The sequence below is a fragment of the Xiphophorus couchianus genome, chromosome 2 (assembly GCF_001444195.1).
Source record: "Xiphophorus couchianus chromosome 2, X_couchianus-1.0, whole genome shotgun sequence".
NCBI lineage: Eukaryota > Metazoa > Chordata > Actinopteri > Cyprinodontiformes > Poeciliidae > Xiphophorus > Xiphophorus couchianus.
The window spans coordinates 6,090,692-6,106,907 of NC_040229.1; the positions used below are offsets into that span (position 1 = coordinate 6,090,692).

Consider the following 16,216-nt stretch of genomic DNA (forward strand, 5'->3'; position numbering starts at 1 on the left):
TAAAGTACTTTGTTCCTCCCAAAAGGAAATCAAATATTGTTGTAACTTATAAGGACCTTCAGTGGTGATGCTGTGGGCAGGAAGGATCTCCTGTAGCAGTCAATCTCACCATAAATCTAACAAAAATCCTCTGACTGAGGATTGTTGCTGTATGACAGACAGGCATTCTTACAGCTCAGTATCATTAGCATTAGCATTTCTTAAACGGCACCGTCAGTTGTTGGCTAGCTCCACTAATACATCTCATTTGTTTTTGCTGCTCCTCTTTAAATCTCTGCCTGATAGACCCTGGAGTCAGTCATACTTCCTCTTTCTTTTCAAGACAGCTTAGCTTTATCTATAATGAAGAGCGACTTTGACTAGGCCATTCTGTGAGGGTGAATCTCCACTCCAGGCTCACATCTTCTGAAAATTACCCAGGTAAAGGAGGCGAACATAAATGTATGCCACACCTTCCAGATTCTTTTTTTCAAGAAGATTTTGACAGCAGTGCATTATTTTCCTCCTACTTTAAAATGTTAAAGTAGAAGCTTGAATAACCTTCTATCCAACTCGTAAAGTCCTTTTAAAAACCATCGTACTTACTTCAACATTATGGATGTGGAAAAGTTTAAGAATTTTAACATTTTTAAGGTACTACACCCTAAAGTGTGAATTTGTGTCTAATAATCTAATTTTTATACCCATAGATTTTTTGTAGATTAATGGAGTCTATTGGTTTTTTTTAAACAAGGTCACAAATATTGTTATTATTGTGACTTCAGTTTTTGTGTAATTCACTTCCAACTGATAAGTTCGGGGCAATCTGTGGTCATAACTGACAAAATAAAGTAATGAAAAGCATAATGTGTTCATTTCTCTCTCCTGCTTGGCCAGTCGATAACACATCTCTGTTTAGTTTCTCCTGCAGCAGAACCACCTCAGAAAAAACAACTCCAGCACCTTTAATATGACTGACATAAAAAATACAGTAGCCTTTTCAACTAGATATAGTTCTGACATAAAAAAACATTATGTATTTTTTAGTGTTGTCAATCACTGCTGCGTCTTAAAGAAGGAAAACATCCAAACAAACACCTAAACTCTGGGAAACAAGTCAGGGGGCAACGCTTAAGAAAAAGCTGTCATCTCTGCAGCTCAAACAGAGACACGACTTCAGTCATATTCCCCACTGCATTGAGGTTGTTGTTGCTAGTAAACCTTGTTTATGCTCTCATTACCTGATGTGAACTGTTCCCAGAAAATAAGAAGAAGAGTTGCTCTGAATCCTCCGCAATAACCTTTAATAAAACCTAGATGTGCTGTAGTTTGAGTCTGACTAGAACAAAGCGTTCAGTCACCCCATTAAATCCTGAACAGATTGTCTTTTTGTCACTCTGAGGCATCACAACTCATTTTGCCTTGACCTTATAAAAACTTTATGCCAAATTATGCATGTTTCAGTCATAGTTAGGGTCTGAAGCTCAGAAGGGAAGAGCGGTTCTCCTGCATCTTGGAGGTGGCGGCTTAGCTTCCTGTAGCCGTATGCAGAGGCAAGCAACCGGACTCACTGATCTATAAATCAGTGTGTGAACGGGGGAATGTGACTGGAATTGTAAAAGCACCTCTACCTCCAGAGCCCCCAGGGGCCCGGTGTCCAGGGGCCGCTATCCCACATGCTTTACTGAACAGGCCTGAATCAAACGAAGGGTCATGTGCAGATCTCTGCAGACACTCATGCCCTGGGGCTGGATCTGAAACTCCAGTCCTCCAGCGCTACAGTCATGCATCTTCAGGATGCAACACACCTGAATCAAACGGCTGAAGTATAAATTTTGTAAAGTCATTGACCGTTTATCTGATCCAGGAGTGTCGGAGCAAAATTTCATCCAGAAGTTACAGGACAGTGGAACAGTAACCCATCCATCATCTCTGGTTGCAGAGGCAGCAGCCGCAGCAGAGACCCAAACTTCCCTCATTTCCTTCCAATTATCATTCAAATTTTGATCAAACTTTTAAAATGTTGCAAAAAAAGAACTTGTTTGGAGTGAATAAGAGGCTAAGGAAAGTGTGATTTTATCAGATGTTGATATTACATGGCTGTAATAAACAAAAAGTCGAGGTTGCAAAGTAGCATGAACTACATATCTGAGATGAATGGAGACAGTCCTTCCCTCCATGCTGCAGGTTTTTACTGTGAAATGTTTCAGTTTCACTGTCAAAAGTTATTTAGCAAACATGGTTAACTCTGTTTTGGAAAAACCTAAAATCACCTGAAGTGAATGTAAACTCCAAGCAGATAGCAATATTTTAGTAAAATAAATCCACCTGTCTGCTCAGACTGGAACCTCTTTATTATCTAGAAACATGCACTCAGACCAACCATGATTTAATAGCAGTGAAGTTCACAAGCGCTTCACACTGAACACTCACATCTCTGTAGTGCTCTTTTATTTGGTCGCAGTCTTCAGGGTTAAGTGTTTTCATCCCCCTACCTTCCATCAAGCATTGTTGAAATTGCTTCACATGAGTCCCAGTTCCCTTTAGGTTCTAATCTCTTTAGATTCCCATGCATTTGGTTAAAAAGCTGCTAGAATTACTCAGCTCCAGGTAGAATATTTCTGTGCAATCTCATCCCAGTCGACTCCCAATCCTGTAAGCCCTGGCTTTGTGGACTGTTCTGCTGCTTTTGCACATATTTTCCATGTTTTTCTGAACTCTTCTGTCTGTCCACTGTTTCTGTTCTAGTAACATCTACTTTGTCTCTTTCTGTATTTTTCTCCTCTCAGCCGTCTGCAGCAGTGTAAAGTCCTGTCACTCTGACGGGACAGACGTGTCCATGTGGATCTGCTCTTCAGACTTCCTGATAAAATCCAGTTCTATGTTCAGAGACAGACAACTCAGTGACTGGGTTTTGACCAGTTTGCTCAGAGGTTGACAACATCGAAGTCTCAACTTCTTCTCATTTAATAAAACATCTCCATAGCATATTCTCACATTTTAAACAACCTGAAACTTCCCGTTCTTAATTGCTTAATTCATCTTTTGGCAACAAATGACAGACCATTGTTTTAGGAAGGTGACATTATGTAGAATATGTGGAAAAGCATGAAGCAAGGCGGTGAAGCTGTCAGGTTGTGGGCCTGTTTCTCCTCTAAAGATCCTGGAAACCATCTTAGATATTATCAGTCATCATGAACTCTGGTAGAAATCTGTTTCCATGCCTGAACCCATCAGAAAAGTTCTGCAGTGAGAAGAAGAAAATGGTGCATGAGATGATTTAGAGAAAAATAACATAATCTTTACTGAGGTTTCCAGCAAATTCAGAAGATCTGAATGTATCAGATCCTTTTTTCTTCCCAAAAATAGAAAGAAAAAAACTAGAACCAGTTTTCTTTAAATGATAGTATGGTGGTGTATAGAGCAACAACAAGCTGCTGTCTGATCTGTATCATTTCTGAATACTCTGTTGGTTATTCATGGTAAAGCACTTTGAAGCCGACTCTCATTGAATTGGCTCAATGATCTATTAGCTGCTAACAAGGTGAGTTCATTACTCAGATTAATTGGAAGACTTCCTGTAGTGTTGGACAGATAAACAAGCTAAACTGACTTCTTGTTTACCTGACAGATAACAGATTCATGTTGTTTTCATGGCTTTGTCATCTCAGGGTATTTTCTGTATTTTATTTTCTTTCAATCATTCCACTTTTTGTAATCTTACATATTTTTAATGTGTTCAAACGTTCTGATACACAGACAGTTCTATGAAATCCCAGAACTAACGATGCGCCAATCAGACGTCCAGAGACCCGAGTTTTCTTTGAGCTGCTCTGATTGGTGATCAGCAGGTACAATAATGAAAATCTTGTCACTTCAGTCTGAATTTCAATAGGGTATGACAGGGTTATTGTAATTTGACATGCTGCACTGTGCATGGAGGTGGAAATGGGAAAAGAGATGAGAGCAGAAGAAGGTCACCTTAATCCTGTTTGGTTTGCTTTAAATGGACCAGAGTTTGTTTCCTTGGATTGTCCGCTTTGCTTGGGCGGGTTTGAAAGAACTCAAGACGAAACATAAACCGAGAGGAAACCGAAGAAAGGACACAACGAATGAAAATAAAAATCCTTTCCATACCTCAGCCAGGGTCAGTGCATCCGTCTCCAGCACTGGTTCAGCTCATGCTGATAGCATCCCAATCAGTCAGTTGCTGTAACCATGCATTGTGTGTGAGGGTGAACCAAATCAATTAAATGTGAATCTTTTAGCATTCTCCACCAAACTCAACCAAATACCCCAGATTATCCCAGAGTGACGTAAAAGCACAAGAATAACCAAACCATCCATTTCTTCAATCAACTGCTGTTACATGTGCAGCACAAATAAATACTGTTATTTTTTAAACTTGTCTTTAATTGTTTTTAATTATGAAATTTAAATGTAGTCGACATTTGGTTAAATGTTGACTAAAACTAGTTAAGTTGGTGACTGATAGTTACACACAGTCATTAGCTGGTTAATAGTTTTAAGTTATACAATAGTTTTTAAAACATAACAGTTTAAAAACCAGCACTATTTTATTTTTCTTACAGGTAAAAAGTCTCTTTAATAATGGAGAGATCTTTACCTATTTCTCCTCATCACAGTTATTCCTATTTCTCTTATTTATTTGATAGAAAGTTGTTTGTTTGTCGGTGAGGTGGAAACTAAAGGAGAAATGTTTATTACTGTTCTGAAGGTAATGAGTTTTTAATGTATAACAGATTAAAGTAGAATCTTTATCTTCCAATGAACTGCTGCTCTGTAAATAAGGCTATAATATTCACACTTTTTCACTTCAGTCTGAACGGCCCAATTCCAATCTTTACACCTCTAAAAAATCCAATTTGTGTGCTTCCATTAGTGGAACAACATCTGATACGCAGCCGATAGTTTTCAGAGCGTCTGCAGTCTGAGTGGTCATGTTGCATTTTATCCGACTTTTACTTCATCCAACTACAAATAAAACAGACTTTTCTATGGAAGTCGTAATCAATGTTCCGTTTAGATGTACTTTATTTTTTATTGACTTCCTGCGTATTGTTATGATCTTGTGATGGTGGCGGTGTCTGTTATTACTTCTGTTAGCAGATTGTTGCTGAGTAATGTTTACGTTTTTCTTCTGTGCATTATGGGGCACAGAAGTCCCATTCACACAGAAGTCTAATTGTGGTCACAGCAAAAGGTCATCAAGACCTGATGTGTGAGTGAGTTCAGCCTATTAGAGATAATATTCAGTGGGTATTTAGGACATTCCTTTTAAATCTCAGCATTGGTGGTTAAATAGGACGTGGTGAAGAGCAGATGTTGCGTCATCAACCATAATTCATGCGTCCTGAAGGGAGTTTTTCTCTCTCTAATGGTAAAACACAAGTAGGCCTGCTGAGCTCCTCTCTGTCAGCAGGATATTCCTGGATTTACTTTTCGGACGGCTGGGTTAAAGCTTTTCCTCTCTGCCTTCAGAGAGGCCGGCACCACTCAGCTGAAAGGAGGCGATACTGAACACCAACAATGGCTGCTGCTTCACCAGGTTCTGATTCTGTGCAACATCCTGCAATGAAAGTCAGTGAGAGTTAATATGTGTTAACTGATTACTGGAGGGAGGAAATGATGGCCTGTAGGTCAGCAGGAATGTTGCATTTTGACCAGATTTAAATCTAGTTTAACAGTTTATTCCTAATCCAGGTTGCTGTCAGTTTTTAGCTTTCTTCCATGTCTGGACTTCATCTCAGCATGTTGCTGGGATTTTTAGTGCATTCAGCTCATCAGTGCAGATGCAGCTTTCTGTGTCCACAATTCAGAAAAAGTAGCTTTTGTGAAAGTTTATTTAGTGCAAAGGATTCTCTGTGGTGCAGTAGGTCGTTATATAGGTGCAGGTATATCATCCATAAGTTCATTTAAATACACCAATAGCTAACAGCTGATGTAAAATATATGATAAAGAAAGTCAAAGTGACAAAAACAAAAGATTAACTTCTTTATTCACTTTTTTAACATGTAAAAATAAGCTACAACTAACCTTTTTTTAAATGACATAGAAAGCGTAATTATTAGGAATTCTACAAATAATGTAAAATAAATAATAAAGCATGACGTCGCTCAGAAAAGGGTAGAAATAGACGGAATAGATCTGCTCTCATAAATCGGACACATTATCACCAATACCTGACCCAGAATCGATACAGATAATAATAGTGGATCGATGAATAATTATTGCACGTTACAGATAATGATCATTAGACAACCAGAATATTATAAATAATAGTATAATAGTGTAGAAGGCTGGTGTTTGGACCGCCAGAACATTCCTGAAGGAGCTGGTTGTAATTTTACTCCTAAAAGTAAGTTTTTTTTTTCATAAGATACTCAAATGAGTAAATGTAATTTGTTACTCCCTCTTCAGTTGACCTGTGAATACCACGACATCAGACCACGAAGGCAAACATATGACCATGAGGAATACCTCTGTCCTCAGAATGACAGGAGAATTTAATAAAAAACAGAATTAAATTAAAGCTTTGGCAGAAATGTTGTTTTTGACAGCAACTCAAAAGGTTTCCCAACGAAGCCATGATGAAACAGAAACTCACAAAACGGGATCGATTTTATGAAATTTCAGAACTTAGGAGCAAACATGATGCCTGAAATGCAAAATCCACAGCAGAACCAGAGAGGTTCTGAGGTGTTTAAAGGTAAAACGAGGAGAAAGGGCTTTTTCAATCAGGTTAAAGAAAGTCAGCCTTTTTTATTATTTTGACAGATCAGACAAAGAATATTCATACTAAAAAATAGTCTTTGTTTTCTTAGACAAGGCAGTGATAAATAAACCAGCCAGTGTTTTTGTGCTTGAACAAATTAAACTTGTGTTGTTTTATGTTTGACCAGGCCTGTGAAGTTGTTGATGTATTTAAATGAGCTGTACTGGGTCAGTGGTATTGACCAGTACTAAACCTGAGATATTTGAATCTGTATTGGTGGTGAAAACAGTGGATCAGTTCATCCCTATAAATTGTTGAGGCATTTAAACTTCTGAAAAAACAATTTAAAGAATTTTAGTGTTAAGTGAGACACCAAAGTCGCATCAGCAGAATCTTCTTCTGGAATGAAATGACCCAATGCCCCCTAACCCGCCGTCCCTCAGACTAAACTCTGCTCATCTCCAGGACAAATACTTTAGCTTTTTCAGCCAAGTGTTTGTTTCATTTTGCTGATCTCATCTCTGACCCCTGAATCCCCTGATAGAAGAAAAATAGTTGAACATGTATAGTCAAAGGAACAGAGATGTGCTTAATAAAGACACTGGGAGTGGAGAGGAGGAGCTTCGGTCTTCCTGCCGCCGCTGCATTGGTTCTCCGCTCTGCAGTGGGGAGGGGCCGAGCGAGAGAGGGAGAGAGAGAGAGACTCCTGGGGGAGGAGGGCAGAGCTCTTGGTGGATGATAGGGAATGCCCGTTAGTTGCGTCTGCCGATAATAGCACATCAGCCAGAGCGCTGCTACTGGGTGAGCAGAGCACAGGCAGCGCAGAGGACTGAGCCGCTGAGCGCACAATGGTTCACCAGACAGGGAGCGTGAAGGGAGAGCGCATCCGCACATGTACAGGAGAGGAGGACTGAGCAGGAGCAGGGCAGCAGGGAGAGGAGCAGGAGCACGAGGAGAAGAAAAGTTACCCGGTCAGCAGCTGAGACTCACTTGGGTCTCAGTCCCAGTGGAGGAGCCAAGCACATCAATGAGCAGAGCAGGAGGAGAGTGATATTACAGCAGGGAGAGCTGCAACTTCTCAGAATCCAGTCCTGTCATAGGGCAAACAGGAGCCGCTGCACTGCTTACTCCAGGATTATCACAGGAAGGCAGAGGACTCTTACTGTGAACCTGCCCCCAAAAAAGTGCCTCTGCTGCTCCATCCAACTCACTTCTGCAGGAGACCATAGGAAGGTGGATGTAGTTGGGTGCCTTTGTCTTTTTTTTTTCTTCTAAACTGTGAAGCAGTGGAGATTTGAAGGACAAGTAGTTCTGTCTTATCTCTGGGACTATGTTAGACTGTGCATCAGCAGCAGCAGCAGGCGCTCTAGAGCATGGAGAAGTCCAGCAGTGAGGAGTCAGCCATTCACCGTAGTCCATCAGTAGATAGCCGGGATTCTGATTTTCCTCAAGCCTCCACGTCTGGTCGGCCGTTCGGTGGCCGCGGCTTCACTGCCGGCGCTTTCTACGGCTCCACGGGGCCACGCAAAAACACACAGCAGGGGCCGGCCGGAGCGGCAGCCGACACCGGGGCCGCGGACAAGACCAACAAGTACAGCTCACCCAAAGGCAGCAAATACGTAGTCTTTTACCTGGACCTATCCTTTGTGTTCCTTCTAGAGTTCAAGAAGTGCAACATGGCGAGAGGCTGCTTGTGCTGCTTGAAGTATCTGATGTTCATCTTCAACCTCATCTTCTGGGTAAGTGGCTCATCATTTTCCTAAGGTTTGTCTTGGCATGCTGGCTCGTATCGAACCACTTCATGGGGGGTGGAGGATCTGGATCAGGGGAGAAACCTGAAAACTCAATGTGTGAATGAAATATGAATCTGGGGAAACATTACTGTATGACAAAACGCTGGCTGTCTGGGAAATCACACGTTTCTAATTACATCAGGGTGTTTATGCTTGTTCCATTCTGTGCAAGCTGCTATTCCTGGACGCAATGACAGAGTCAGTGGCAACACACCAGGTCTTCTTTTGTATTCTGTGGTGCTGATGGGGGGTGATCTGGGTCACTACTTTGGATGGGATTCAGAGATAACATATAGGTAGTAGTTTCATGTTATTGAATCTGTTTCTTTTTTTATTGTCAGCTGTAAGTACACTCAGATGAAACTGAGAATTGTAATAAAACCCTGAAAGTGTAATGATTACAACGCAGTATCTGATTGTCCTTCTGACTGTTGCGTTTACAGTAATGACGATAATAAATCTGAGCGTAGCTGGTTTACTCACCCATACATTCCACTCAGGATGCGGCAGGCTGAGCCGTGGGTAGCCATGCATGGGCATTTATCATGAAAATGGGCGATTACAGGATGGATTATAAGGCTTATAGGTTATGAGGGTAAGTCTTTTGTGTGGATGCAGTGAAGCATGAAGCATTAAAAAACATCCCAACATGAAGGAGTCAATCAAGCCAGGCGGCTGTATCGCTGAGCTGGGAGTTCTGGTAACTGGGGCGCAGGGTGGCATGAGCCTGTGGACTGCCCAGTCTGACACACACACAAACACACAAACACACACAAAATGACTCTGTCAGTATAGATCTTTCCTTTTCATCTGTCTTTAGCTCGTAGCTCATGAAAGTTATGTCCATTACCATTAATGAAATTTAGAAATATGCAAAATCAAAAGTTTAAAAGTTTGAACTCATAACACAATAGAATCAAAGTATTCAGCTTCAATGTGAGAATTTGAAGATGTTTTTTAATATGAGTAGGAAAAAAATGTTGCCTGAGATCAGTGACTGGGAGACCGAATGAACCAGCACCCTATGGAGGGATTTAAAAGTGTAGGGGTTATTAATTCTTTGGGAGATAAATTGCACTTTAAAACATTGTTAGACTTGTTAAACATTGTCCTCTTGTTCTACTCTTTGCTTTGTAAGGAGGATCTGGACTCTCATGTATTGATAAATGATTGCTTGCTGGAGGAGTTGACAGTTGCTAACAAAATTACTAACTCAAACGATTTGATCTCCCTCACAGTTCTGTCTCCTTTTCCTTCAGTCAAAGATTCCTGTTGTTTTATAATCCTGGATGTTTATAGTGAAAAATCAGATTTCCCTCCAGAGCTCACCCACATTCCTCACTAAAGTGATCTTTGAGACACAAGTGCACAATATATCCTCTTTCTGTGTTGTTAAGAAGAAACCACTTAATCTGAAATATTTCAGATCAAATTGTGTTCTGTAAGAGCTCTTTTTGTACAATAAAAATGCCAATAAATATTATCATATTGGGCTCATAAGGAGGATGTCTTCCTTTCATATCGTGATCCTGTCCACAGGGGAAGAATCAAGAGTGATTGGCAAAGATGTAAAAATGACCCAGAGGCTCTTCAATGTTTGAAACGACGTCAGTGTTTGTTTAAATGAATGAGAAGGTCATAAAAACCCAGCTTATGATAGATTCTTTATTGCAGATATTGATCTACCATCTTTCTCATCTCAATAGGTTCCAATTGAGTGCTTTGGTCTCAAGACGGCCACTGTTTGCTTTAGAGATGAGATTTTTAGACTGTTAGATGATCAATTAAGATTTATTAGGTGTTTTTTATTATTATTTACTGAAAATTAAATCAAAATCCTCTTAACTTTGGCAAATATCTTATTTAAACTTATAAATGTGTAAGTTATTTATAGTCAAGTATGTCATGCTGACAACATAACTAACATTCAGATGTTTGGTGCAGGGGGACAGCAGAGAGGAAAACTACCTTTTAACAGTAGAGCCCGGCTCAGCAGCAGCCATCTGTCTCAGCCGTCTGGAGGTTAAGAGGACAGGAAAGAGACACAGACAAACACAGATGGTGTTGGCACTGAAAACCTGCCAGGACAAAGAAGAAAGACCAAGTTAGGAACAACATTAGTGTACACTGGCATCAGGACTAAAAGGGAACGTAAAGACGCCCTGTGTCGGTAGCAACATACCTGCAGGCACGGCTCGATGTGGATTAGCAAAGACAACTTTATCTTTTTCCAACCATTAAACTAACATTGAGATGCACTTTTCCTTAAGAGCCGGTCTCTTGAAATCTGTGGGGAGACTTTTACTTAAACTCTTTCCAGACTCAGTTTGTGCTTAATGATTTTTAGCGGTGAAGCCTCAACGCTACTAACAGGCAGAACAGACATTAGACGTCATGGCGGGTGGTCTCCAATTTTCATTTAGCTTGTTGGTCTTCAGAAAGATTCTTAAAGAACGTTTGTTTACTTTGATCTGGGTGACATGGCTGAAAAATGTATCACAATACAAGCATTTCATATGAGTCAATATCGATAATTATTGATTAGTTTTTTGTTGTAAATATCTGAAAAACTGCCAAATTGGTGACATCACCTTTCCTGTTTTAACTGCAGTTTCCTCATGAGCTCTTTTACTCATTTTCTCCGTTCTCTCCGTGTCATTTTTTATTTTTAAGCAGTTATGAGGCACGGAGGCAAAACATGAAACTGCTGCTGCGCCAGTTATTCAACAAGTTGTTGCTAGGTAACCAAAGAGTGAGCGAGTTGATGCCACCTGTGAGTTGATGTCTGAGATTGAGCGACTAAAGCATTTCTTCTGCCTACATCCCCCAGAATGCTGTGCAGTTCTGATTCAGAGTTCAGTGAAATTATTGAATATTCTATTGAACGTATTATCTATTGATATTGATCACGTCTATCGTGATATATATTGCTATTGATTTATTGACCAGCCCTACATTTACTCCAGAAGTTTCCACTCTGATTGTTTGGTCGCTACACTGATGTCTTTAACCAGCACCAAATAATATGGTGTCTCGCCATCAACACGATTATCTGTAGCTGCTTATGGACTTCTAAAATTTCAAACTTTGGGGTCAGTGTGCAGGTTAGTGCAGCTTTGAGTAATGAGATCACTCCACAGTTGGGGGTCATGATAGGTCGCCTCAGATGAAGGGAGGAGGGCGGGAGGTATGTTGTATCTTGACACTCCTGGGATCGCGCTGTTCTACCTTCGGCACTTCAGAAATCACAAGGTTACCGAATCTGGTAGAGAGCTGTTCCTCTTAACTTCTGTCGTCTCATGTGGAGATCGGAGACGGACGAGGGAACGATCCACAGCGGTAACCAGACACTGACGCTGCACACATGGACTAGCACGCTCGCCGGGCACACACAGCATGTTTACCACCCACACATCTACAGTTGCTTACACTAATAACATGGAGGTAAACAGTAGCAGGCACTCGAGGCATTGCTGTACATGTGCTGATCTTCAGCCCCAGCAGAAGTTGTCCGTGACCATCTGGCTCCTCTTTCTTATGAGGAATTAAGAGAGTCTGAGCTGCAGGGAGTAGTTTGGGCCAGATTAGAGCACTACTTGGTTGTGTGGCTCGGGATTGAGAGCACGGCTCCTTAGGACAGCTCAATGCTAAAGCCTACATCATCAAAGCAAAATGCCTTTGTGGTGTGACAAATAACGTGGTTGAGTGGGGACGAAGACCTGCTGTGCTCGCCTCTAAGCGTGTGTTAATAGTGTCTGTTGGAGCCGCCTGATAGGGCCATTGATGTTCAGTCCTGCTGCTGGATGTGCTCCTCGGGAGCACATCAGCGCTGGTGTTCTTGCTGGGAGCAAGGATTTCATTTTCCTATTGTGTAGTGCTTTCTCAGTACTGCTTTCATTCTGAGCTCCCCGATTCAGACTTCCGTTTACTGTGGAATAACAATGTTTTTACAACTATTTATCTTTTGCTTTGGCTTTTTTAAAAATTAAAGAGGGCTTAAAAACTGTGCTTAAAAATGTTGCTACCGAGTGTCTCTTAAAATCACCCAAAAACTCTTTTTCTTTGTTGGAGATTAGTTGTGCAGCAGGCTAATGGCTCTGCCCCAGCTGTGCCATTATCTTGCCATATCAGAAGCTCACTTGATATTCATATTAAAGAGGAAAGTGTTGGTTCAGCAGTCTTGTCCTAGTAATACAAGAGGGGTACAATCAAAGCATCTCCTTTGTTGCAGCAGGAAAAAGCAGATGTGTTTAGCATTCATGAATTCCTGTGCTTACTTAAGGGATTGCTGCAGGATTTAGTCCAAGGACTCACAATTTATTTTTCCTATTGATTCAAACACTGAATTTGACTCTAAAATGTCAAATGTATGTATGCTTTGATGTGACAGGGATACTCACAGAATTAAGGTGGTTTTAGTGAGTTTGGGGGTGAGTGTGTGAAGGTGTGTGTGGTTGTGTGAAAGTCTATATAAGTTTCACACAAGCTGCTCCTCTGCTTCCCTGTCAGGCTGGAACACCCCTGGGTTTCAGGCTGAAGCAATTTGGTTGTTTTTCACTCTCCACAAACATTTCAGTCAACTTTAATGGCTCACTGGTGTGATCTGGGTACAAAAGGTTTTTTTCTTGGGTTTTTTAAGAAACAACAACACCTGAGCGGAATCACTCACTGCCAGGTGAGACTGTAATACAGGTAAATCAGTGCATTCAGAATCATGATGAAAGTAGCTCCAGCTAAAGAACTTTTAGCAGATATGCAGTCAGTTTGAATCGATAACTGTCGACTCACAGCTTCTACTGGATAAGTTAAACTATCACAAAGCTATAGATCTCATGAGTGACAGATTCATATTTATTATTACACATCTTTTGAATGTAAATGATAAATCCAATTCATTTTATTTCTGAAAACTGCATTATTAACAAGACTGACGATGCACTGACTGCAGTTTTCTGTTTGGCTACCAATCTGTAAAAGACCTGACCTGTCGATTACAATTTTGGCTGATATCCATTTTTGGATGGCCAGTTTATCTACAGTAGAGTATCTACACTCAGTAGTTGGTCTGGGCTCCTTCTGCATGAATTTCTGCATCAATGCATTTCAGCATGGAGGAGATCAACCTGTGGTTCCACTCAGGAAGTCCAGATTGTGTTATTAGTGATGCAGTAATAAAGCGTTGCGTCCCTGAGCTTTGAAACATTATTTTAGGGCTGCAGCTAACGATTATATTAGTAACAGATTATTCTACCATTTTTCTGATGATTAATCAATTGATTGGATAAAAATATTGCCAGATTCTTTTAACCACTTTAACAATTTTTGTGCAATATTAGAAATACATAAAATGCAAATAAAGTAATTTTTTTCTATTTTTCTTAAATAAGAAAATAAACATTTTACTTCATAAAATGCAATAACAGTGTTTTTTCAGTGAACGCTTTACCATTTCCAGAAGGATCCATCTGCAGCTAAAAATCCTTCAAACATCAAGTTCAGTCCATTCTGCTCAACTTAGCATTAATTAATGCAAACTTCTGACTTAACAGTGAAGATCTGGTCTGCTGACTATTTTTATTAATAATTCTACGGCAAAAGGTGCTTAGTAGGAAATGTTTTTGTTTTTACAGAGCTTTAACTAGGTGAATGCAAAACTGGGTAGAACAGATTTACAAAGTTTTTGTTGTCTTAAATGCAAAATGTATTTATTTGTTGTACAGTTTTGGCTTAAGTACTGCTCTGAATATATTGTTCTTTCAGCAAATGAGCAGCTATTGATTAAGAAATTAGTCAATGATTATTTCAATAACCAATTAATCACAATAAATTCAAGCCCTAATATTTATTCTGGTCCTTAACATTTTCAGAAGCTGTTTCCTAAAACATCATCATGATTATTTGTATCATAATAAAATTTTATAATTAGTTTTCCTTCTGAATTGCTGCGCTATGATTCGGATTGTCTGACCAGCTTGGCAAATATTTCCATATGCCTCCTTTTGTCCACTGGATCATTTGGGAGATTCTCTTAATTTATATGTCTTCTCTCCGGCTGCTTCGATTTGCAGCCCGTGTTGTGCAGCGCCTCTGAGCTCATTAGCTCTTGCCGCAGATCAGTTGGTGTTTGGAGACACTCAGTGTCTTGGGGATTGAGGTAATAGAGCAGGAGAATTGACGGTGCATTTTACCCTCAGATGCCTCTGGTAGGTGGTGCTTTTTGCAGGGGAATTAGGATTTTCAACGCTACAGAGTGAACATGCTCAGCTACAGAGCAGTTGGATACTGTTTGACTTCCAGACTCAACAAAAGGTAAAGAAATCTAAAGTTTTAATGCTGTGATTTAATCCTTTTCTGCTGTGGTGGAGTGATAATTAAAAAACATTGCAGTGATCACTCTCACTCTTTTTTTGCAAACAAATATCACATACGGCAACTTTATGTTGTTTGAGCATTACTCCAAAATCAATCTGCTGCCTGTTAAATCTTTTATCTGCAGGGTTACATGAGTAAAATTTCAATTTGAAGTTGGCAGTATATTAGAGGACAATTTTTAGTTATACTAAGGATTAAATGTGCTAATAAATAATACTCCTTTAAAATGATCAAACAGCGATGAAGGGAATATTAAGACACCCTCCTCAACACCTTTTTTTCAGCTTTTTAGTTCTGACACATTTCTGTGATGGTTTCAAGTCCACTTAAATGCATATCAGGGTATATTTGGAGCTTTAATTGTTTTAGAGGAAGTCTCAAGTGTTCAATGATTTTAGCTACTTGTGGGCTGCTTTGGTCCGTAACCCCATAAATACTGGGGATCAACTGTATTGTGTTTAATTAAACTAAACTGGTATAAAGGAATATCAGTAAAGGACCTTTAGTCATTTAGTCAAAAGATCATTTAGATCTGTGATCTGTAAAAACCATCAGGAAAGCCTCCGTCCGCTTTACTCAGCCACCTCTACCACAAAATCCAATATGGCGGCTCGACACTGAAGACAGAGTGACAGCTGCAGTTTTTTTTACAGTCTGTTTGCACTTCTGGCAGTTTGTGTCTCATTAAGCTCAAGTATTTAGCTGGATAAAATTCTGAGACTTGTGTTGTTGCTGTTAGCTTGTGGTGCTAGTAGGCTACTAATTAGCACATGCAAACAAGCATGTAACTAGAACATGGTTCAGGTTGGCTTGGTGTTATTTTCACATCCAGTTTCTGACTTCACATGTAAATGAATCTGCATTTACATCAGTGCATTTACATTGGTTCAGTGTCATCACTTCTGTTAACAAATTCTCATCTTCCTTTGCTTGTTAGCTCCACAGTACAATCTGTTGTATTTGTACCACAGTTTGAGAACCAATGCTTTTGAACATTTTATAAGTGAAAGGCTTTATGAAATGCTGATGGCTATGAAGACAAAAAATGTTAACAAAAACAAACACATTCTTCCTGCTTCTTGGGTAAAAATGCTTTTATATTTCATAATGAAATTCAGTTTGGTGGAAACAGGCTGGATTCTTAATGCAGTGTGGAATTGAGGATATTTGGCTTAGCAGCAGCAGCACAGACACACTGAGCTTCATTATCAGAGCACAGGCTGCTGCTGCCATTCTGAAACAGACATATCTATTATATATGTTATCGTGTTTTGATAGCCTTTTCCGGGAATGCAGGAAAAAATCTGCTTTGTGTTTTCATGTTTGGCTCAGAAA

The 16,216-nt window shown here is 40.0% G+C and overlaps 1 protein-coding gene across 2 annotated transcripts in view; it reads left to right on the plus strand.

Moving 5' to 3' along the window:
- The window catches only part of tspan9a (tetraspanin 9a), a 212,769-nt gene that overhangs the window by 102,414 nt on the left and 94,139 nt on the right, over positions 1-16,216 (plus strand). Inside the window, exon 4 of one of the 2 annotated variants that reach the window (XM_028035394.1) lies at positions 8,376-8,455. In XM_028035394.1, coding sequence (XP_027891195.1) covers positions 8,393-8,455 — 63 coding nt within the window. In that variant the 5' untranslated portion in view covers positions 8,376-8,392. Of the gene's footprint in view, positions 1-7,443; positions 8,456-16,216 lie in introns of those variants that run through there. The other variant, XM_028035387.1, reaches the window with a different exon arrangement.